Source organism: Amblyomma americanum, chromosome 9 (genome assembly GCF_052857255.1).
Source record: "Amblyomma americanum isolate KBUSLIRL-KWMA chromosome 9, ASM5285725v1, whole genome shotgun sequence".
NCBI classification, from domain to species: domain Eukaryota; kingdom Metazoa; phylum Arthropoda; class Arachnida; order Ixodida; family Ixodidae; genus Amblyomma; species Amblyomma americanum.
Genome location: NC_135505.1, coordinates 151035376 through 151059324, shown reverse-complemented (window position 1 = coordinate 151059324; position 23949 = coordinate 151035376). Strand labels below are relative to the sequence as shown.

General features: G+C 44.5%; 2 protein-coding genes across 3 annotated transcripts in view; one reads left to right on the top strand and one right to left on the bottom strand.

Annotated features, from left to right (window-relative positions):
- LOC144104891 (deformed epidermal autoregulatory factor 1 homolog) lies at positions 1–23456 on the bottom strand. Its single transcript, XM_077638124.1, has 9 exons — positions 22746–23456; positions 18938–19088; positions 16668–16873; positions 11840–11978; positions 9662–9748; positions 7721–7818; positions 4737–4868; positions 2891–3058; positions 1–1685 (listed from the first exon to the last, which is right to left on the bottom strand). The coding sequence occupies exons 1-9, from the start codon at positions 23007–23009 to the stop codon at positions 1533–1535; spliced, it is 1398 nt and encodes a 465-aa protein (XP_077494250.1). The 5' UTR covers positions 23010–23456; the 3' UTR covers positions 1–1532.
- The window catches only part of Patr-1 (Protein associated with topo II related - 1), a 54497-nt gene continuing 53997 nt past the window's right edge, over positions 23450–23949 (top strand). For both annotated transcript variants that reach the window (XM_077638122.1, XM_077638121.1), the window contains exon 1: positions 23450–23781. In XM_077638122.1, coding sequence (XP_077494248.1) covers positions 23743–23781 — 39 coding nt within the window. In that variant the 5' untranslated portion in view covers positions 23450–23742. The remainder of the gene's footprint in view (positions 23782–23949) is intronic.

Sequence of the window (23949 nt, the reverse complement as noted above, 5' to 3'; positions counted from 1 at the left end):
TGTGAAGAAGCAATCCTTTTTACACTGCAAATACAACGTCAAGACAAGCTGAAGGTTGGAAAAATGAATGGGCTAGTTATACAGCAAAATCGCATCTCCACTATCACAACAGTGTAAACTTTTGTTCAGTTCTAGCATTGCTGGCTCTGGAAATCACAGCAGCGACACAGAATTGAAAGTCTACACTTAACAACTTGGAAGGATGCCACCACACCCCCTACAAAAACATAGAACTGCTATAGCTAGGGTGCAGTGTTATTTTTTTAAAAGAAATCTGTCTTCTTGAGTGTCTCAATCTGATCTATGACAATGAAAGTACATATGACAAACACTGCAACTATCCACAAGCCTAAAATTCATGAAATGCAAGAAAGACCTCGTATAAAATGCAAGAATGGTTTCATGAAAACACACACATGAAAGCTATGGAAGAGGGCTGTATTTACCGTCTCTTGCCAAGAGTATTGCCAAATTTGCCTGAGCATACCTTCGACATTAACTTGGGCATCAGTCGTCACCCACGGCTGGTATAATGTAATGATTCAGTTTTGATTTGATTCCATTTTTGGTTTTCTCGCTTTTCATCACTGGCTGAAGTGATAATGCAAGGCAAACAAAATAACAGGGAAGGAACCAAGGTCATGGTATCGCTTGGGCCAACGATAAAAAACGGCAAAAACAAAAGTGGGATCAAATCAAAACATTACATTAAAGCAGGCATGGCTGCAGCTATGGCACATGAATGTAATAAATGCTCTTACATTTTGAGAACCTTTCCCCCTTTCAGCACTATATATAGTTCATGACATGATGACACTTCAGAATCAGAAAATTTGTGCATAAAGCACCCTTTTTTTTTTCCCAGTGCCACACTAAGTTCAGGAAGGAACCTATTTTGGTTGACACAAAGTTGTACAGAACAAGTGACTTTCTTTTCCTATTCTAAAAACGCTTTGAAGTGATGAAAGTTGTACTAATTACTATATCAACATGTGACAAATCTTGCCAATAAACACAACACAGACACTGAGAAACTGACACGTTCACAGGACAGAGTGGTCCATCCTGTGAGATACATGACAAACACAGCATGAATGTAGAGAAGTGACAGATTCCCAGGATGGTATACGCCCTTCTGTCAACTCTGTCAATTTTCTGTGCAGCTGTCGATTCTCATCGAAACCTAGCGCACTCCAAAAACAGCACTCAGTATGCGATGCCAACTGCAGTCTTCCATAAGTTTGCTGATCCAGGTTATGCCCACTGGCAGAATGTTGAGGGTCTCTTGTACTCCCTTGTACAAGCCATGCCATAAACAACACAGTTGAAGCTGGATGATGCTGAATGCTTCCTAAAAACTGGATGGTCAGTGCCACTTGGTAGCACCTGACGTTGGTTATGCACTTCAGGTGGTGAGATTAAAAACACTGCTTGCTTCACAGCCACTTCTGTTCCGAGCACAGTAACCACCACTCGCTGAAGCCGTCCACCTTGCACTGAAGGACTGGTCCTTTCCTCACTCAGCTGGCAGGTCACTTGTCTCCCTCGGCACTGGGTGGTTCTTCGCCGCAGCAGCTCTCCTGGTGAGCTTTCCAGTCCTTGCGCTGGCAGAATGTGCTACAGTAGCTGATGCGGTGACACCCCGTGCACTCTAGCAACGCCTCCCGGTTGCAGTTCGCACACCTCTGCCAGAGGAAGAGGAAGACGTGAGAGATGCACTCTGTCGCAAGGGTTTTGCTGTCCAAAGCTATTTTCTAGTAACCACCACAGTCTCCACAGCTGGAGGCTCGTATTTAGTTGAAAAGTTAAACCTCATTCTTGATTCCTGACGGGGCCCAAAGGCATGGTGGGCTTTACAGTGAAGAACGTGTACCCACGCCTGCGGGGTGTATGCGCATGACCTTCTGGTCATGCATGCCTAAAAAGGTGCCTGACTCATCTGTCTACAGCGTGATCTGTTTACATCTGGATCAGCCTGTACGTACATTAGCATTCATACTTCTCAAAATATGCAACAGAATGCTGCTGTTCCGTTACAGTTGGAGGTGCAGCAGAGGGGGAAAAATGCACTGCACTGTCAACCCAGATCTCGTCATGCAAGGAGATTGACACTTGCGCAGCAATCCTGCAAAGGCAAGCTAAAGGATGCGAGCAGAACTCGGCGCACATGAATGAGCTCTGGAGACGTGAAGCAGTGCCAATGCACACATTAAGATTCCAAAACTCATGGCACCTAACGTTCTACAAAGATACACTTCTAAACCAACTGGTTAACCTAATGACTTATCAGAGCTGATGCTGCTTGATTACGTCGTGACGGGAATCTGCACTGCGAGCGTAAGCAAAGTGTCTTAGCCGTGGGTGCATAGTTGCATACCACCACAAAGTGGCCTGTCTGAATGTGCAGAACAAGGCTTTCATTCCGGGCTCCCATCAGATGTCTTACATAAAAGGTGGCAGAATATCTACAAAAACCATTTCATGCTTTGAAATAACATTAATCACGTGGTTCATTTAAAGCCTAAGCAGGAAAAATTTGTACTTTTTATCATTCCTGGCAGCTGAGAAACTAGGACCTCAAAGGCGGGCTGTCAACGTAAAAGAAAATAAAACTGAACCATTGAGTGATTCTTGTTGAATTTGTAAGGCACGCAATGAAAAGCCATTTCCAAAGCACACTGTTTGCAGTTCTTTAAGTAACTGAAAGAAAATTCCAACATTCTCCTCTGAACACACATACCTGCTATAACTTGCACGACGAAAGCACATATCGCAGCACCAAATACTTTTCTAGGTCTATAAATAAACCTATTGCTGGGATGCCAATATGCAATGAGCAGGTGAGGTGTGCGGCTGCCCCCAGTGGTGATCACAAGAAGGTGCCACCTGCCTTTGATCCGGGACTCTTGTCTATGGCCCCCTTGGCACCTTGTGCGTCTGCTGCACTGGCTGGCTGCTGAGTGCTCTCTTGGGTAGATGAGGCTTCCTTCTCACTGCGGGCTTCCATCATGCTTCTTGACAAGCTCACCTGTGCCTCAACCCAGGCACAGTTCAAGGCCTGCGTAAAAAAAAAAATATCCAGTCTCGCATGAGGCACATGCGGATATTGTGGGTTCGGATGGCACTTTTCTTCCACTGTTTGAGCAATTATCTTTCATCTAAAGAAAATTCGTTTCCCACCGATCAACGCAACCATTTGAAAAATAAAAAATAAATTCTTTTCTTGGCTTCAATGACGCATGATCCAGATCAGCAGTCACTACCTGCCCTACCTAGGAGACGTATTCCCTTACTACTTCAAGCACCTCGCTATCAATAGTGAACTGCTGTTCCCTTGCGAGACTGTTGAACATTACTTTGGTTTCTTGCATGCCAATTTTTAAGCCCACCATTCTGCCCTGCCTGTCTAATTCATTGATCATGCTTTGCAGTTCATATCCTGAGTGACTTAGCAAGGCAATGTCATCAGCAAATCGCAAATTACTGAGGTATTCTCCATGAACTCTTATCCCCAACTGTTCCCAATCCAGGCCTCGGAAGACCTCCTGTAAACAGGTAGTGAATAGCATTGGCGAGATCGTGTCTCCTTGCCTGACACCCTTTGTTATAGGAATTTTATTGCTGACATTAAGAAGGTCTATGGTAGCTGTGCAGTCGTTATAGATATTGTCCAGTATTTTCACATAAGACTCTTCTACATCCTGACTCTGCAATGCCTGCATGACTGCTGAAGTTTTCACGGAGTCAAATGCTTTCTCATAATCAATGAAGGCTATATATAGGGGTTGGTTATATTCTGCGCATGTCTCTATCACCTGACTGACAGTGTGAATATGGTCTACTGTCAAGTATTCTTTACGAAAGCCTGCCTGATCATTTGGTTGATTGAACTCTAAGGTTGTCCTGATTCTATTAGCTATTACCTTCGTAATTACGTAGCAGTAAATGAACGGTAAGCTGATCGGTCTGTAATTTTTCATGTCCTTGACGTCTCCTTTCTTACGAATCAAGATAATGCTAGCATTCTTCCAAGCTTCTGGCACGCTCGAGGTCATAAGGCATTGCGTACACAAGGTGGCTAGTTTTTCTAGCACAATCTCCCCTCCGTCCTTCAACCGGTCTGCTTTACCTGAACCTCACCAGCTGCTTTCCCCCTTTGCATTGCTCCTAAGGCTTTCTTTACTTCCTCCTTTGTTTTTGGTGGGATGTCCTATTGCTGAGTGCTACTGTCTCTCTCATTAACATTCTGATTATACTGGCTACAGTACAGATTCAAGTACAACTCTTTGGCTACTTTAACTATTTTATCCATATTGCTTATGACATTGCCCTCTTTGCCTCAACGCATACATCTGGTTTTTACCTCTGCCTAGTTTCCTCTCCACCGATGTAAGCCTACCTCCATTCTTTAGAGCATGCTCGATTCTCTCCATATTAAACTTCCTTATGTCGGCTACTTTGCGCTTGTTTATTAACTCTAATAGCTCTGCTAGTTCTGTTCTGTCTGTAGCAATAGACACTTTCATGTTTTGGTGTTTCTTAATCAGATCTTTTCTCTCCTGTGCTAGCTTGCCGGTATCCTGTCGAACCATTCTACCGCCTACTTCTACTGGGCACTCCGTAATGATAGCTGCCGGACTATTGTTCATTGTTGCCTGTTTAAAGCCCTCTTTTTTGCATTGCAGTGTCCATAAATAACTAAATAAATAAGCAAATACAGCAGCAGCAGCACCTACCTCCTTTTTCTCATTCTCCATCTGCGCCCGAAGCTGCTGCAGTGCTGCTTCCCTCGCTGCTACACTTTGTGTTTTCACCATGTCCACCTGCTTCTGAAGCTCCTGCACCTGCTTCACGAGGTTTTTCACCATCTGAAAAAAACACCCATAGAATTCGTAAACAGTGCGAGGTGTTTCTTGTGTTCTGTGCACACATTCTGTACGTTCCTCAGCAAAAATTTTCTTTTTTAGCACAGCCTGCCACGCCAGCCTTTCCTAAAAGTTCTCATAGCATGCTTTCTAAGACTGTGCAAGTTGTACCCTCAAAAAAGTGAACTTAGGCCTGGTCCAAAGTTAAGGGCAATCCCTCAAGGTGGAGCATGTTTTGTAATAAGGGAGTAATTACTCACTGGCTGTGCTAGGGCGAATACCTGTGAGTAATTACACCTTTATTACAAACGCCACCGCGGTGATTCAGTGGTTATGGTGCTCGGCTGCTGACCTGAAAGACGCGGGTTCGATCCCGGCTGTGGTGGTCGAATTTCGATGGAGGCGAAATTCTGAGGCCCATATGCTGTGTGATGTCAGTGCACATTAAAGAACCCCAGGTAATCGAAATTGCCGGAGCCCTTCACTATGGCGTCTCTCATAGCCTGAGTCGCTTTGGGACGTTAAACCCCGATAAACCAAACCTTTATTACAAACTTGGCTCTGCCCTGCTGCCATGGCATGGGCTTTGGCTACCACCCATTGTCAAATATTAATTATGGATTTCATTATAATGCCATTTTCTTGTTACAACTTATCAGCTACCTGACCTTATCTCACCCCTGCTGCAAACATGAAGCAAAGCTACATTGCTATGGCATCTCTTAACCAGTGAACCTCTACCAGTCAGCTTAACTTGTTACTTGTGCAGGACTTGCAAACACCATGCAAAATGACAGAGCCTTGCCAAAGAAATCGATGATAGAGTGCACAGAGTCAATGCACAGGGTTAAACTGTTGAAAAGCTACTGCATTAACACACGATTACAAGTTGATCCCTTTTACAAGCCAAAAAATGGAGAGTGAAGCTGCAGTTAATCAGCTGTCACTTTCTCTCCTGAACGAATGGATAATGTTTTCCCTAAAAAGTGCACAAAGCACTGTCAGCTGCATTTGGAGATCTCTGCCAATTTAGCTCGAAGGAGCAGCGACATGATATTTTTTAGGTTGAATTCCCTTCGCATGGGACAAGTCATACCTCAGCATCCGTAAAGCATGACAGTATACGACCTGGACCACTCAAACCATTTGAAATAACACTTTTTGAGCTCTCACTTTTGGTTCCAGTTTTTTTTCACTGTGGATCATGACTGCTTAGGCCACTTGGACCCACTGATACATAATACACAACTGCGGCTTTTCATTAGCACAAAAAGCATTGGAGATTAACTCACAATATTCACCACATGTTTACTTTGCAAGGCATTCTCATTGCAAGTGGTAACCACCAAAGCTGATCAATCCTGATACTGTGAGGAAGGCTCATTAGCACATTTAGTGACTTCTTCCTCGGATCGCAGTGGACTGGGCAATCGAGCAAACCGGCATGCGCTGCTGAGTTAAGACACCCAAGAATTCAATGTTATTGTACATGGCTGCTGGCCGATTTTCTGGACTTGGTGGGACCTCAAAAATGGTCCAAATAAACGAACAGTCAAAGAAATCCATTAACATGAAAAAAAAAATCACTTTTATAGAATAAATTTGGCCTGAATGAAATCACTAATTTTGCCATCTGCCATGTTACACCCACAGGTAATGATAATAGCTTGTATTTGAGTTGAGGTCATGCTTCCATCTTGTCCAGACCGCAGGTGTCCGCGGCACACCACACACTACTGACACCATTTGCGTAGCTCGCAGATCATGTCGCAAACAAAACAGTGAATGGACGAGCAGGTTTGCACTACTCAGCCGCAATGCACACCGCTTGCTGCCACTCTGCAAAAACATGCTCTGTGCATGATTTCGGCAGTTGCAAGCTGTGCGAGTAGAGGACAGAGCTCGTTTCTAAGGCAAATAGTGGGAACATGCTGGAAGCCAACATCCTGGGAAGGTGAGGTGCAGAGAGTGCCTATTTTAATTTCTTTTCTTGCCTTCAGAAGGCACCACTCATCCCCAGTGTGTCAGTCACATCCTGAAGCCAGTGTGCAACTTTGGGGGCATTATTTTAAGCCACACAAAAAATTTACGGCTTTTGTAAAGTCGAGGGAAGCTGTTCAATGGCATGATGTATGCCTACTGCATGGAAGCAGTCCTGAAACTATACTCCATGGCAACCTTTCTTGGCAACGCCACCAAAGCTGCAGAGCCTAAGCATGCCCTTTCTTCCTATGCTGTGAATAGTCTCCGCTTGAAGCTATTAATTTCCTTTTAAAACATAGTATACTAAAGGCATATTTCTAACACAAATGCATGCTTCCAATGAAAGAGAGTGGAAGAAAAACGGTTTCTTTGATTAGGCAAGTCTGGCTGGAACCAAGAAATTTCACAGATGGTGCCAGTTGCTCCAGTGACATAGCGAAGTGGCTGCACAGTGAGCAGCGTGCAGTGCGGTGATCCTGCGGCTGATCTATTGGCGGAATGATATAGTTACAGAGAAACAATATACCCTGTACCTTTCCACTCATTTCCAAGAAAAGCTGTCTTTGAATGCAGCAGGTTTACAAAACCTTGCCAGCATGCTCAGCCGAACTACATTTAACATCCTCGCTCAAAACGACCTCAGTCACTCGAGGAAGGAAAACAGTAGCGCCAAACAAACACACACACAGCAGAAGAACGACATAAGGCAAGCACTTCCTCGAGTACAATGAACCATCTAGCCCAAATAGAAGTTCTTCTAAACTAGACCTCAGTCGCAGGAACACGTAGAGAGCTATCAAATGAGAAATCGCCCTTAGCACTTATGCAAACACTTATCACGACATGCAGCCAAGGCAAGCACTTCTTCACACCTCTTCCAGCTGCCACCACTGCCTTTGCTCTGTCAAGTCCAACACCGTGGGTGCCAAGCGTGGAGTTGCAACTGCTGTTGTTTCGACGACACCACTGTCTGCAATGGAAGTGTTTGTTTCACACACAGGAGACAGGTGTCACAGGAAACTATTGCAAGCATTACGGTAAAGAAACTGAAAAACAACCTGAGCAATTCTGATCAGTCCACTTACTGCACTGAATGACCCCTCTGATAGGTATCCCAAAAGTGTTAACTATCACATCACTTACAAACTCTAAGAAAAAAAAAATAAAATTGGGGACACACAAAAGTAATGCGGATATGTATGAAAGAAAGAACACAAAAAACTTGACCTCAAAACAAACATAGCTGCAAAAATAAAACAATGAGCAAGAACTTGCAACATTTTTGTATATAAAGAACTAAAAAATAATACACTCCTTTTGCTCAGTGCTCCTTTGGCACGTTTTTATTCAGTAAGAAAGTGTACTTTATTTCCTCCGCAAATTCTACAAATGGCAACATTTGTTACATTTATCAAAAGAGACTTCCTCAGTAATGTTCTGGTGAGCACAGCAAATCAGCATTACATAACAAAATCATTCATTCAATCACTAATCAAACAGTACGCCTTTTTACATTCTAGAAGCTGTTTCAGAGTGATGGTTGTGCTGCCAATAAGGTGTCTTGCAGGTCGCCTTTCATACATGCTCAAGGTGTTTCTGCAACTATGCTTTCAGAGAAAGGTAGAGAAAAGGGATTTACGTAATACAGATGCCGACCAACATAAGTTTCTCAAATTTCCTTGGCGCTTGCTATCTGCGTATTTCAGGCAAATGAAACCATCTGAGAAGAATTCCACAACCTTAGTTATAACTAATTAAGTACTGTCTTCAGAGAATAAGTGACAATGATACGAAAGTGTGTACAGAAAAGCATGATGCAGCAACATCCTTCCACTCATGTGCTGCATAAGCATGAGACATAAGATGAATGGGAGAAAAGTGAAAAAAAGAATAAAGGGTGGGCAAGAAAACATTGGGATAGGGCCAAGTGGGCCCCATACACTGGAAGTGCATTCTCAAACAGGGCCAGCCATGACATACTGCCCATGTGGGACACCCTAAGGAGGCAATGCACGCATTCAACCTTTTCCTCTCTAGTACTAGTAGAATATCGATGATATGATCACGGCTGATGCGAACGAAATTTCAAAATTCCATGGCTGGAGTGCGCTGTGTACAATGTGCAGAATTTTGGATGATCCGAACGCTCTCCTGCACCATTGCAGATACGACCGCATGAGTCGCAACTGCGTCCTCGAGCATAAAGCGCAGCACAAACATCGCTGACGCCGCAATCGCCAGTCACATGGCACACACCATGAGCCGCGAGTGGCAGTGCATGACGGGACACGGCCTGCACATCAATGAGGTCGCAATCGCTACTCACGAGGTACACATGATGAGCAGTGAGCGGTGGCTGTAAATCAATCCCATCAGCAGTAAACACATCTGCGTAAATACATTTCGTGTGCTTCTGCACAGATTGCACAACTGAAGTTCTACTGTACATACCTGGATTTACACCAAATCAATTACATTAATCAAAACTATTTTGCAGCAGACAATTCGTTCTGCGGTACGTACTGTATTTACTAGTGTAATTTGCACGCTGTTTCTTTAATTTGAGACTTCAATGAGGCGGTGCATAAATCCGTGAAAAATCTCTGAACACTCCCTAAAAAACATGCAATATATACTGTATGCTGTTGCCTATACATAGAATGCTTCATCTCACAACCGTCGCTGACCAAAAAAAGAAGTTTACTCCAAATGTAAAAAGTTGGGGGTGTGCAAATTACACGAGTAAATATGGTATTTACTGTTTACAAGTTGGCAAGAGTAATAGCAAGGCATGAAAAAGTCAAATAACGCACTTGTGACGGCTCCACCATCCACTAGACTGCCAACAAGCACCCTTGCGGTCGTATCGGACACCAGCGTTGGCGCCAAGGTGACCACAACTGGGTACGAGGGAGAAAAAAAGTTAAAAGAACTCACAAGCAGGTACTGGATCACAAAGTTTTTGCGTAAGGCTTCCCTGCAATAAGCAACAGAAGCCAAATGAAGAGGCCAAGTCACCACACTTTGCTGGCTAGCAGAGTGCTAAAAGCAGGCAGGCAGTCTGCTTACACTAGTCAGCGAAATTACTCTACATTGTTTCATAGCAGTGGAGTTTTGTAATTTTAAATGCCAAACACTAAGCTCATGTCAGCAATGTGCTGTGGCTTTCAAAATCTCGGGTCAAATGATTGCATCAAATATATACATCACATGAATAGAAAAAATTTAAATTGGTAGTATCTTGTTCATGGGTAAACCATGGAATTTTTAGCATCATTGAAGTCTAGCTTGTGTCTGAATGTTTTACTTATGGCTTTTTTGTATGCCTGTAGAGACCTTGTTTTGAATACACACAGCAGAGAGGACAGAAGACTGAAAATACCCCTTACCGCCTATGGATAAAGAAATGGTGCAATGGGTAGTACAGTTGAGCCTAGTTTAACGGTCGCAGCTATAACGAATGCTAGCTTATTACGAACGAGAACTGTGCTACTGTCAAAATATGCATCTGGGTAATGGGACTGCGTCTCAGATACAACCAACCAGTGTGGCGGCGTAACTCGGTTAAAACGAAAAAGGCACCGTAAACTCAGCCCTGCAGTCGAAAAACCCGTGCATCCAGTAAGTGCGGAGTGCCTCCAAGCCTTCACGACACCTTTTCTTAAAAGAATGTGGGGGCCTAAAAAGGCAATACGAAAAGTGAGACACTTCCGACAAAACGCAGCAGTTTTACCAAGTGGTGCCATCAAAAACAGACCTTAAAAGACGACACCTGCGCTGGTGAAAGGCACCACGAACGTTCGTGTTAACGTGCTTCTATGCACAAGGATGAACGGTTGTGACCGGCAGCAGTCCTTTGTCATCAGCAAGTCTAGTAAACTGTAATACTTTAAGAGGTAAGCGTTCGTTTTATACAGGCCAAACGCAAAGACCTGCATAATGCCCTACTTTTTGTTGTTATTTGAGGTGCATGCATAAGTTTAATTATGGCGATGCACGATTTTCTCGTTAAGTGCCTTGTTGAGTTCAACATGACACAACGAAATAAATAGGAGCTCCTGTTTGTTGCGCTTGACAACTTTGCGATGCACCATAAGTTGCCTTCTCTGACTGTGGTGATAGTGCCCTTCTCGCCACCGAATCAAGAGTGCAAGATTCAGCCACTGAACACGAGCGTCATTCACACGCTCAAGACGTCCCAGCATCGGCGCTACAATACGGCGCATGCAGATTGCAATTGATGGCGACGTTCCGGTTCGAATGTCTTTGTTCACCACTGTGGAAATGATTAACGCCATGTTGATGGGACTGACGACAGAGTGCATTGGAAATTGCTTCCATAAAGCATGGCTTATGGGCCAAGAAATAACCGAAGACACTGTTGATGCCCAGATGGCCGAACATGATTTCGCCTGGGTGCAGTGCCGATCATGATGCCGGCACTGAAAAGTGATACACTGATGAAGCCATTGTACGCGAGATACGAGCACACCCACTGATAAGAATCTAATGACGAGGTGGCCGACCAGCCACTAGCTGCCATGAATGCTTTAACTGCAATTAGCTGAATTGTTGCCTGGCCTCGGTGAGAAACTTACGTATGACCGCTCGGCTTATCTTGGAAAGCACTGTGAAATGGTCTCCTTTGAAGAAGCTGACACACGAAACGAACTTTTCTCAGAAGCAAATGCCAGTTTTGTCAGACTTTGTATCTCTGGCTGTAAAATGAAAAGTCCACTTAATATGAGCCTCAGATACAATGAGCAAGTTCACTGCCTGTTATGCATAATAAAACTTCAAACATTTGACATCAACTTTAAGTTTAAATTTCTCAACAAGCGTGGTGGTTTCCTTATAACAATGCACAAAAATTATTTGTTTTTCTTGCAGGATCACAATGTAGTTGATGGGATCGAATTTAAGAAATGGTGCCCAGAAAAGACTGCCTGCCAATGGGACATCAATGAGCAACACAATGCGGGAACCCTTACAGTCGTTCGCTTTGGGTGGTGCAGGCTTGGGAGCCAGCGGGGGCAATTTTTCAGGTGGCTCATCAGATGACCTGCCGGCAGTGAGGGCCTCTTCTTTTCTCTTCCTCTTGTAAGGTGTGTAGAGGCGGACTGGACCACTCTGGAAATGGTTTGTCCAGCGGTGGTGAGCACCCCCTTTATCCTAGTCAACTGAATGACTGTAGATGTAACAAAAAAATGAGGCAATTCTGGCCCCTTGGAACTTGGCAGAAGTTAAAAAGTAACTACATTGTATAAAATATACGGGTTGCACATAAAGAGCAGCACATCTATATTGCACAAACTGCAGCTACATGACTACAATGATGAATTTAGAGAAATTATACAAGGACTATATCTGCTTATATAATTTCCGGTAATTCCATTGTTCCTGGAAGTTTTTATGAAGGAAAAATGGGCAAATTCTAACAACGATGATAGGTCGAAATGTGAAATCTGAGGCCCCGAGCTATACGGCAGTTGTACATAACTTTGAGCGCTGTTTGAGAGAATAAAAATGAACTATTATCGTGATTAGAATAAACATTCACATACCCTATCCACGCAAACTTCTTAAGCTCATCCGCCCATCTAACTTTCTGCTGCTCTTTGCTACGCTTGCCATCCCTTGGAATCCACTCCATTACCCTTAAGGGCCATCGATTATCTTGCCCTAATATTACACACCCTGCTCAAGCCCATTTCTTCCTATTGATTTCGACTAGGATGTCATTAACCCGAGTCTGATCCCTGACCCACTCTGCCCTCTTCCTGCTTCTTTACGTTACACCTACCATTTTTCTTTCCATAGCTCGCTGCGCTGCCCTTAAGTTGAACTCTTTTTGTTAGCCTCCATGTTTCTGCCTCTTAAGTGGGTACCGGTAAGATACAACTGTTGCATACTTTTCTCTTGAGGAATATTGGTAACCTCTATTCATGATCTGAGAGAACCTGCCATATGCGCTCCACCCCGTTCTTATTCTTCTAGCTATTTCCCTCTCATGATCCGGATCAGTGGTCACTACCTGCCCTAAGTAGGCATACTCCCTTACCACTTGCAGCACCTAGCTACTAATCGTAAACTGCTGTTCCCTTCCTAGACTGTTCAACATTACTTTGGTTTTCTGCATATAGTAATCTTTAGATCCACCATTCTGCTCTGCCTGTCTAACTCAGTGATCATGTTTTGCAGTTTTGGATAAGTGAACATGAACAAAAAATCGATACAATGAACTAACTTACAACTAACGTGCAAAGAAAAGAAGTCATTCTAAATAATGTGATGTTTTGTACAATATGAACAAGTAGCTAGTACTAATGTCAGTCTCAGAATTGGAAAGGTTTAAAGAGTTGCTGCAGGGGCACTCTTAAAATGAGATCTGTTTCCCATGTTTGCTTAAACACATACCTTAATGACTTACAAATCTGAAAAAGAGTGAAAATGTCACACGGCCATGAATCAAGCAACTTGGCAGCAGCAAGTGCATACAGTGCTTAGCAACAGTTTGGTGAGAATTCAATTAAGCTGTCCAGTGCGGATGCATGCGAGAGTCTTGGTTTGTTTTACATACTGAAGCTGGAAGGCGTGTAGCCATGCAAAGCATACAGATGGAAGAGTCCTTCAAACCGTTTTCAGCAGAAAAAATCGCCTTAGTGAGCTGCTATCAAAGCATTGCGCAGCCACAGGTTTTGTAATGTTTTCAAAGGTGCAGCATCATCGCATTTCGCAATGCAGAGCAAAGCATTCCGTTCTCTCACACAGATCCCGTAAACTATTTTCTCGCAAGTATCAACTATACAGCAAAATTACGCAGGTATACAATAGTAATGATAAAATAGAGCATATTGTTTATATACCAGCCAGCCTTCTGTAGAAGGCTGCACCAAAAAGTTGTTTCTTGATGAAAACTATATGCGAAAGAAAACAGGAGAAATAATAGGAGATGGCAAGCAATTGATTCATTCAGGTAAGAGAAAATTTTAAGAAATACACTTGCCATCGGTGGGAGCTGAACCCATGACCTCCCCATGCTGCATGCGGTGCTTTGTTAACCGAGCTACATTGGTGAACAGGTCTCCTTCCAAACCAAACCTTATGCTGAACTGTCCGTGCAGTTTTTGCCTCAGCTGTCACTTGCATAGATTTCTCTTTTACGGATGCACGCAATGCATTTTCATTAGTTGTGCATCCTGTTTGCAGGCTTGCCATTATGTGTATACTGCATGAGCAATCACATGTGGTGATTTTAAGAGCGTTAGCTCTCACTCATTACGTTTGTAGATTTCGTGGGGTCTGCTACCACCCTTAGATCACAGCACCATCTGTGGCAGCAACTGCTCATCACATTTCTAGATTTCATGCGGTTTCATTACCACCGTGAGTTCGCAGCGCCATCTGTGGCAGCAACTAGAAAACGACACATCTCGCTTTGAGATTTGTAGCCACGTCTACAATGAATAGACTCGTTCCGCTATATATACCCCAACAACAAGGGGCGCCTGTCCGGGGGCAGCTGTGTACCGAATTTGGTAGGCCAATAAAGCACTACAGGTTGTGGTTTAGAAATAAAACCACCACCAAATATTAGGTAAACATTGCATACATGCAATTACTAATTGAAGTGTTACCATACTGCACCGTAAGTCGCATTCTAGGTCCACACACGAAGCAAGTTCCATTTGCGACGTATCCTGAGGGGGCGCAATCTGGCGGCGCAACTCGACAACGGGTAGACGTGCATCGTAATTTCTCTGATAGATGGCGCTAGGCGTTGATCGCTCCGCTAGGTGGAAAAGTTGGTTTACTTTTCCGAACCGCTCAGGGTTTCCTTCACTGGCCCTGCTAGATGCGGAAAGACTCGTTTTACACACGGCCAATAAAGCTAACGCTCGTTACTTCAACACCTTCCAGACGGTGGCGGCCTTTTTTTGCTGCAACTTAAGAACGAATATCGATTTGAACATTCTAACTGCTGCAGTCCACAGGTATTTGCAGATATTGATTACTACATGCCATCTTCAATCTGTCCACAGTGTCCTTTAGGTCAGAGCACTAACAGTAAAGACGCCAATTTCACTTACAAATGCAGCTTTTTGCAAGGTATATAAATAAAGCCCAAAAAACGAAATGCCGGTGTTTCCATCACCAGCACCTTTTGTAAGTAAACTGCAGTGGGCCAACACAGTTTTCTGAGACATGAATCCCAGAGACCAGCCTACACTGTCGTTCACTTCCAAACGGTGATCACGGAGTCCTTTCTTTGTCTAGACGTCACGAGTTTGAATTGACTGAGGAGGAAATTTTCAAATGGAATTTTATCAGCAAAAAATGCGTCTTCTGCCGCCAGACAAAGAAACATTGCCACTAAGATCCGCTGAATTTATTTTTACTAGGGAAAAAATTGGATGGAATTGTCCTCCGTGTCCTTTTTACTACTTCCCTACTACGCCTACTGAACATCGTTAGCAGGCTAACGATAGATGTGAACGCGAATTTCAACAGTTCGTCTTCTTTCCGCATGGCAGCAATTTCTGAACCACTTGTGAAAACAGCGAACATAGAAGTTGAAAATGGTAGCCTATGCCAGCATGGCATGTGCCCTGAAACACAGCAGATCTCGAGATTCAGCTGCGCTGATTTCGTAGACAATCTAGGTAGCACTGACTCTGTTAGCTGCCTCATCATCCGACTTTAGTTCACAGGGCGAAGATGAGCTGAAGAACCAGCCCAGAACATAGGTGGCAGCGCCTTGGTTAGTTTCGTATTTGGGCCCCGGCTCAACGGCCATTTTGAAAAGGGATTAAAGTTACAGGTGTGGTAAATTGTCTCATTTGTAGGATTTTCGCATCATTTGGGCAGGATCTGATACCACATGTGCTGTGAAAGGTCCACCTGATTATTTTGCTCAGTGCCTAACTATAGGGACTGAGGTGTAGCCAGAAAACCGTACAAGTTAGATCTTGCAGTTTTACAGAAGGATTTAGTGTTGGATAGGCAGACACTTTGTACCATATTACAAAGTTTTTAAAATTTTTCTTTTCAGTTTGCAGGCATATCTCTGCAAATTTTGTTCAAATTTTATCTATAGTCGGACGCAGCTTAAGTCGCCAGTAAAGCTCCGCCCACATTTAGGACCGGCGCACAGAATTCCTGGATGAAAAAAACGTAGTCCATCGTTAAAACTTCTCTTGTCACCTAACAAAAAGCTAATCACGAAAAAAAAAGTTATAAGCTTTAGAATTTTGATAGCTTGTTTAATAAAGTCAAACATTAAAAAGCTGATTTCGTTTACATTTGTAACTGGCTTGCGGAGTAATACAGTACGCCGCGGATCGTGGCCCAGTGTTAACAACTGCTGTTTTTTTAATCGTATCCTACAATAGAAACCTTGATTTCTCAAATAAATTTTATTATAAGAAAAAAAAAACAAAACTCATTATTAAAAAGCATGTTTAATTGGCCTCATTTTGATGCACTGCATTAAATTTTAAACCTCTTGTTTCTTGAACCAAAAGGATTTCAACGAAAACCTATAAAATATAGCCATTTTTCTTGTGCTAGGAAAAGAACTGAGAGCCTGAACTCCCTGCCACACAATGCCCGCCTTGTCGAGCAATTATTTGCCCGCCTAGCAAGCAGGTGGGCATGGTTGGTGACAGTGCAAGACCAGGGGGAAGCATAACGATTGGAAGCATAACGGTTTTCACAACATTCTGCGCCGACACCTGCCATGCTGCATCACATCTAACCGAGATGGCTCTGAGCACCTGCTCCTTTTCATCCCAGTGTCAAGGAACAGGCTGCACCTACCACTACCAAGTCGTCACAGCAGGCGGCACAGGTGCAGGACGTGGCGTGCGGCATCAGGATGCCGTCCTCAATAAGGCAGAGCAAGGTGCGGCCCGCATAGCGGATGCTGCGCTTCCAGTCCTTACTGTTGGCCCGCCCACACAGGGCTTCAAACTCGGATGGCGTGTACCAACGGGTGCCAGACTTGATGCAGCGCCCTCGGCCCCCTGGTAACAAGGACAATGCATCACTGCACTGCGAACAGGCCTTTGCTGTCGTAATATTAAACGAACTTAGACACCTAATTTAGTTGCCTGTCTTCTTTCAAATGATGGGTTATAAATTAGTATATGTGGGTCACCATGAGATATTCGCTTTCGACTGATAAATAATTTATAACTGTACTATTATAATTATAATAATTGACCTGAATTTAATTTATAATTGAGAATTTGGTGTCTATGGTCCTTTAACTCCCATATCAAGCACAGCAAAACATACTACAGGTTCTTATGTTGCTAGCATAGAAAGCAATACTGATTCTATGAGATCTGGGAGCCAGAGTTTGCCCTTGCCGTGCATGCCCATCGTACAGGAACAAAACAAGCACCTGAGAACCAAACCGCTTTGGCTTTGCCAAGTGATCCTGCACCAAAGACTGTCCTCATGTAAGGAAACACAGTTAAAACCCTAACCAATGCTAACCAACGTTGTGGTCCCAAACAATTTTGCAAATTTCAGACATTGTGAGCAGATTCCGTGAAATGCAAGCACCAACATCGTTATGACCGGGTATGGCGTTGGAAGTTTGCGTTGAAGTTTGCATTCCTCTGGCAGCAGAAGAACCAGGCTGTAAGAGATGTGCTAAAGAACCCTGCACTGACAGTTTCTGCACTGCTTAAAAATTCACGCTCATGGGAAAATATTAAAGGAGTATAGACACGTAATTTTTGCGTGCATATTTTGTTTTTTGTAATGATGCGTAAAGCACTAGCATACATGGATTACCATGCGGTATTCACGTACGATCGTTAAGCCATTTATAACCAATTTTTTCCCTCGTGCAGTTTCGGTTTCAAGAACCGAACGATGGCTGTGACGTCAAAGTTAAAATATGGGTCACGTGAGGCACAAGAAAAACTCCGATATAATCACCGCTTAATCATTTTAATTCACTACAACGCTAAAGCCAGCCTGCCTCAAGAGCAAAATGACAACGAATGAAGAAGCAGCGATTATATTGCATTTTTTCACGCCCAACATGACCTATACGCACCTTTGGCATCACCGCGCTTTTAAAACCGAAAACGAAACAGCATGAGAGAAAAATTTGATTCTAAATTATTTAGCAGTCATAAGCGAATACTAAATGATGATCCATGTGTAGTAACTTCTTATGTGTCACTGCAAAGAATCAAACATTCCCTTAAGATTGGGTGTCTATACTCCGGTAAGGACACTAAGGTGGCAGACTGGGTATGTTGGTGATTCATGATGGAAATGTACAGCACAAATAAAGACGAGGAAGCAAGGAAGACACAAGGAACACATGAGCGCTGACTTGCAACAGTTTATTTCGAAACTCGGGCCAGCATTTATAGCTGAACAACCAGGCAATTATCACACGTGTAGTAGGTGACCCACTCATATGTTGGCGCAAATATAACAGCTCGTTGCTAGTAAGTGCAATAGATGGCTTGGCCACGCAGGACCCACCCGACTGGTATATTATTTCAGCCTCTACTATATCGCGAGTGAGTTCTTGGTAAGTAGGCTGACATTCTTGGTAAGTAGGCTGACACACGAACTCTTCATCTGAATTGCTATCATTTTCATCTTTACCGTTTTCTTACCATCCAGTAAGTAGAGGGCGAAGTACACACAATGAAGTGCTACCATAAAACCTTTACAAGTACTCTCAATAGATACCACTAAATATTCAGCAAAAGAAGCAACAAAGAACTGGGAAGTGAGGTTGTACAGGTGTGAAACAGTCAGGCAAATACCGCTTGACACACGACCACAGTGAATGTTCTCCAATGCTGTAGAAAATGCTGGAAAGAATGCGACTAACAGCTGCAAGAGGTGAAGATGCCTTTGTTGCACAGACGAGAACATGAACAGTGTGTGGGCTGGGACCACGATTACATGCACCTCTGTAATTCTTGGTCACGCTTTTTCAGCGGGTGTCCTATTTTAATCATGTGTCAACTGGTAATGATTTTTGATTTTGACACACCTCGGGACACTAAAGTACCAACGATCAGTGCAGGCAAGTCAAAGTCACTAACCTGAGCCAAACTTGTTCTTGTGGAGGTGACCGCACACATTTCTGCATCGCACTAACAGTTCAGGCTCGTGGACAGAATCATCCCAGTTGTACTTGTACTTCTGCCCTGTTCCAGAGCCATCATCACCAGGTGATTGCGCTGCTAGTGAAGCCTGCACAGATACAGTTATGAAGACACTTTTATAGTCTGCAGTAATCTGGGCACAGCAGTACTGGGCACAGGCAATAAGTGTGAAAACGACTGTCATGGCTGGGCAACAGAAAAAAAATGCACTTCCCTTCCATCCTGCTTGAAGGGCTTCTACTGCACAACAGATGAAGAAAGGAGACAACCACCAAAAGTGGCAACTTTCATTTCAAGAGATGAAAGTATGCTCTTGAAACATCAAAGGAAAAACATCACCTTCGAAAAACAAACAAGCAAACAGACCAACAGACTGGCTTCCCTATATGTCCAGCATTTCCAGGTGGCATGCCATCAACAAAACATGCCACCTCAGTCGATTTAAAATGACATTCGTGGCCCAATCTACGTGCCTTTAGACCACCATGACGTCCTCTATACACAATGTGCACCCACAATTGCGGCAGTACAGGGTGAGGTATCATTTAATGCAGTTGCACAGGCCATTGTTATGCCACCTATCTGTACGGGTCAAATTTATATTGCCTGATACTGAGTAACTCTGGAGTCAATGCATACAATTTGCCTTGCTATCTAATAAAGGCAGACTTCAAATACATGAGCCATTTTACGTAGAAAAGAATCAACCAGTTCATAACTATAATGAGTTATGCAGATCCCAACACCATCCAGCATTCATGTGGCAGGGAATAAAGCGCTCAACATCAGTTCTTTCTTTCTGTTATTGCGATAGCATGCCTTGTGGCATAAATTATTGTTTACACATACAGATACACGCCAGATTCCCGAAGGAAGTCCAACAAAATCAGGTGGTGCAGCCCAAATATCCAGTCGTCTATATCAGGCAGTCGACCTGGGGTAGTCTGCATCGCAGAAGGTGTTTCTGCCAAATAGCATGCAAAGAGGGGCAGACGGGGCATGGTACTGTGCCGGCCACGACCAGGTTACCGCTGAGGTGAGGGTGACACGGCGGCATAACCTGCGAAGCAAGACCCCTTCCCAATGCGCAAGGCCACCACGGAGGTCGCTACCACATGATGGGAGAAGTGCTCACGTGGCATGCCATAGGTTTCCTTTTCTAGGAGGAGTCCTGTCTCTGGAAAGGTTGAGGCCAATTAAAGGGGACGTGCGGAGGAGATGAGTCATGACTTGCTCCATCCACCAAGGCTTGCATGAGCGTGTGCATTTCGACGGAACCTCCGTACCCGTACTGTGAGGGAGCATTTTTCAATTATCTCCCGAATTTCCTGCGCCAAACTATTGGAGCTCAGAACATCAGTTCTAGAGGCAGTGGCACTGGTCCTTCTTCTTTTTTAACACACACCAATTACTTCCAATCCTGAAGACGTACACTTGCAATAGCTCTATGTTACACAGAGCTGACATATGCACAAACAGCTGGTGTGCAATAAGAGGGGCTCATGTGTGTGCTCTCAAATTCTGTTGGCTTGTTTCTTCTTGTCCCTCACTCTTAGGCTGCTGCACTGCAGGGTCCTGAAGGAATCCTGGACCAACTAGCCCAAACTACGACACTTTGAGCCACACAGTAGACGTGGCTATAGGTTGAGCCAGGGAGAGGAGGGCATTTGTACTAAAACAACGGGAACCAAGATTGTAGGAGACATCTCAGCACAAGACGATGCATACAAAAGAACAGACTAGACATGTGTGGTATGTGTTTCTTCCTGCGTGCACTGTCTCTTTACACGTGATACCCAACCGTGATACCCAAGCGGGCAGCAGATACAACCATGCCTGCTTCACTGCACCACAGGCAGTATAAGTGATGTGGTGTCGAGTCTCCCTGACGTCACAAACTCTATACTCGGCGACAGCGTTTCTTCGCAATGAAGGGAAAGCTGCAGGGGTGAGGCGGCCGTAACTACGTCATTCTGCCAAATAGTTGGGCTGCATGATGGTGTGCTGTTCTCCTCGTGGTAACTTCCTTCTGTCAGTGGAGCAGCTGGCTCACCTACTGCAACTTCTTGTAACTAGACATGCCTAGCAAATTTGTTGTAAGCAAGAAATTGTTTTGTCCTTGACGTTCAATGCTGAGATTTGGCAGTTATGTTAGGAATATGTCTAAAATAATAAATATTGACAGTATATTATGTTTTAGAAGAAAACTAATAACTGCAAGTGGGGACTATATTCCATTGCATAGGAAGAGAAGACTTGCTTCAGCTGCGCAGCTCCTGCTCCATTGCCAAAAAAAGTCGCGGAGTATAATTGGGTAGCAGAAAGAGGCCTGAATGTTGAGTAAAGACAGTAACACTCCTGTTTAACACTGGATGTTACACCTGGAGCAGAACTTGTACCCTCAAAAATGTGTGCAAATACTTGGTCTTGAACACAACCTCCACACAAGAGGCAGTCCACAGATCTCAAACCAGCCTCAGGCTAAAACGCGAACACTGCAAAAGAGTAAAAAGAAAAAAAAAGTCAGCCAGTTTGGGCAATCAGGCCAAATGAGCATATGTGCACTAGCATGATGTGTTTCGGTGCTGCACTGCTCTGCTAGCTTAAGGTGGTTGTTGGTGTGCGTGTTCTTTCATGCAAAATGAGAGGAAGACGTGGCAACACCGGACATAGCACTAGCCTTGTGCCACCTGCCCACTGGCAACACCTTGGCAGTGGTGCAAGACAGGTATTGCCAACGGTGGCACATGGGTTGGGTTGTGACCCAGGTTGCTCTTCCCGAGCAGCCTCTCACTATTAAATGAGCTGCTGCCTGCCACGGTGAACAGCCCGCCACAAAACCAGCTTCAGACAAACAGACATTGAGAGACAAACGTGCGAAATGGTAACCAGCACGAAAATAGAAACATAAGACAGATGCTCAGATGGAGCCAATGGCACACAGCGCTAGTCCCAATGGAACCATGCAGCCGGTCAGCTTCAAATAAATGGCCGTCTGCACTTTCCTCTTCACAAGTCAGGTACTGTCTCATGGCATTGAAAGAAATAAAATTATTAAAAGCAAACTGGTTTGTCGTGTGAATGCAATTAAGCAGAGAGTGATAATGAGGTCCTTGTGGCCACACAACATGACCAATCGCGTCCAAGAATGTTGGTATGTTTTCAACTGGACTGTCAGTCTGGAGGAAAAAATACTTGACAGAAGCACACAGAGCACAGTTGACTACAACCACATAAAGATTTCTTGGATATATGTGTCACCTCCATCCGTTTTTTTTTTTTTTTCAACAAAGCTGAAGTCGGCATTATGCTTCTCTCGAGTCCTCTCAATGAGAAGCCCATAGCCGCCAAGTGGCGGTTCCTAGCTAGCCGCTGTGCAGGACAGGCCCAAAGGTTTTGAACTTGCCTGGGAGTCTTATGTTGTTGGTTAAGGCTATCATGAGCAGATCAAGGCACAGATAGGGAGCCACCCTAGCACAGATCCACAAATATTTCCGGAAAGTAATACAAAAACCTGCCGACACGAACAGACGCAGTTTCGGCCAATTTGTCAAAGCATAACGTAAATAATTCTACTGCTAGTTCGAAAACTTGTGTGCCTGCAGGATACATTAAAGTAAGTGCAATTAATTATAATTTTCTCCTTTTGGAAAGCTGACCTATGCTCCTCGCTCCCGGAAGATTACGTGCGATTGAGTTCTCCTTCTAATCAAGGCTGCCCGATCCAGCAGCAAATATTACTTACCTGCGCTGTCTTGAACACATCCAGCGCACTCTGATCGTGGATAACAATATGCGTGGCTTTGATGCCGGCTTGTTGCAGCTGCTCCGACGTGATGATGCCCTGAGAAGTGGCCAGAAGCACGTTCGGGATGTGGTCCGTCACACTGACGCTCACTGTCTGCGGCTCACTGCCGGAGAAAGCGGCTTCGTCGGCACTTGGCGAGTCCTCCGAGAAACCCATGATCAGGGGCGCCTCAGACGTTTCGCCCGTTTCCATCATCACCATTTTCCGATCGACGGCACTCAGCGCCGCGCGGACAGCTCACCAACTGGAAATCGCGTCCACAGTCACCCGTTGGGCTTTATGATCACTTTTAAAAATACGGGCATACGGGTTCGCATTTGATGAGCGAAAGTGTCCACAGTGCACGCTACTTTGCGGCGCTGAGCGACTACCGCGGTCACTGGCGCGAATAGTCAACTCGCGTAGAGAGTATGTAGTGGGCGCAGCAGGGCAGAGGTAGGCAGAGGTGCAAAGCACGAAGTGGGCTGGCAACGGGTTGAGTGGGCAAAAGGCAAAAGTTCGTCGTGGATGCACTGTCGTACTAAGTCTCTGCAATTCTGTGAAAAAATGCACTTGATAATATTACTTTTCGCGGCATCAAACATAAGAAATAAACGCAGCACACTTTGCATTCTTTGCATCTTGCCCTTCCGGGTTTTCTTGCCGCCCAAACAGCAACCCCTGGTGTGTCTGTCGTGTAGTTTCGTTCTAGTTGTGGTGTTGCGTCCACTGTGTGAGCAAGGAGCTTTACTCATTTGTTTTGTTCATGTTTGGAGCAGACGCGCCATGCGGAGAAGTGCTTCCTGAAGTGCTGTGTCACCTTTGTGCGGTACCGTGCCTGAGCATTGCGCCGCGCCGTATCCCGATGTGCCACGGAATCTAAGCCTAACCAGCTCCCTGATATGGTACCGCGTCGAGACAAGACCTGGATATATCGCCCACATCTCCCGCAGACATGTCGAAAGGATTGCTGGCTTTTCGGAAGGAGCCCCAGGCAAGCTTATCTTTGAGCCGCTCCTATCGCTAAACGCTAACTTGCCGCGAAGTGGCGGTTCGAAAGAGTCCTTTTGTACTAGTACTACGTGAAAACAGTTTTCCACCAAGACCGCTGAACAGCCTTCGCTGTCCCGCGCCAATTATGCGCGCGTCTGTGCTTAGCTGT

Excerpts from the sequence above, each read along its gene's own strand:
- LOC144104891 (XM_077638124.1), bottom strand. The coding sequence starts at position 23,009 with ATGGTGATGATGGAAACGGGCGAAACGTCTGAGGCGCCCCTGATCATG. Across the intron at positions 16,874-18,937 it reads CAAGAACAAGTTTGGCTCAG|GGGGCCGAGGGCGCTGCATC; the intron begins GTTAGTGACTTT and ends CCTTGTTACCAG. Across the intron at positions 4,869-7,720 it reads AGTGGTGGCAGCTGGAAGAG|ATGGTGAAAAACCTCGTGAA; the intron begins GTGTGAAGAAGT and ends TGTTTTTTTCAG.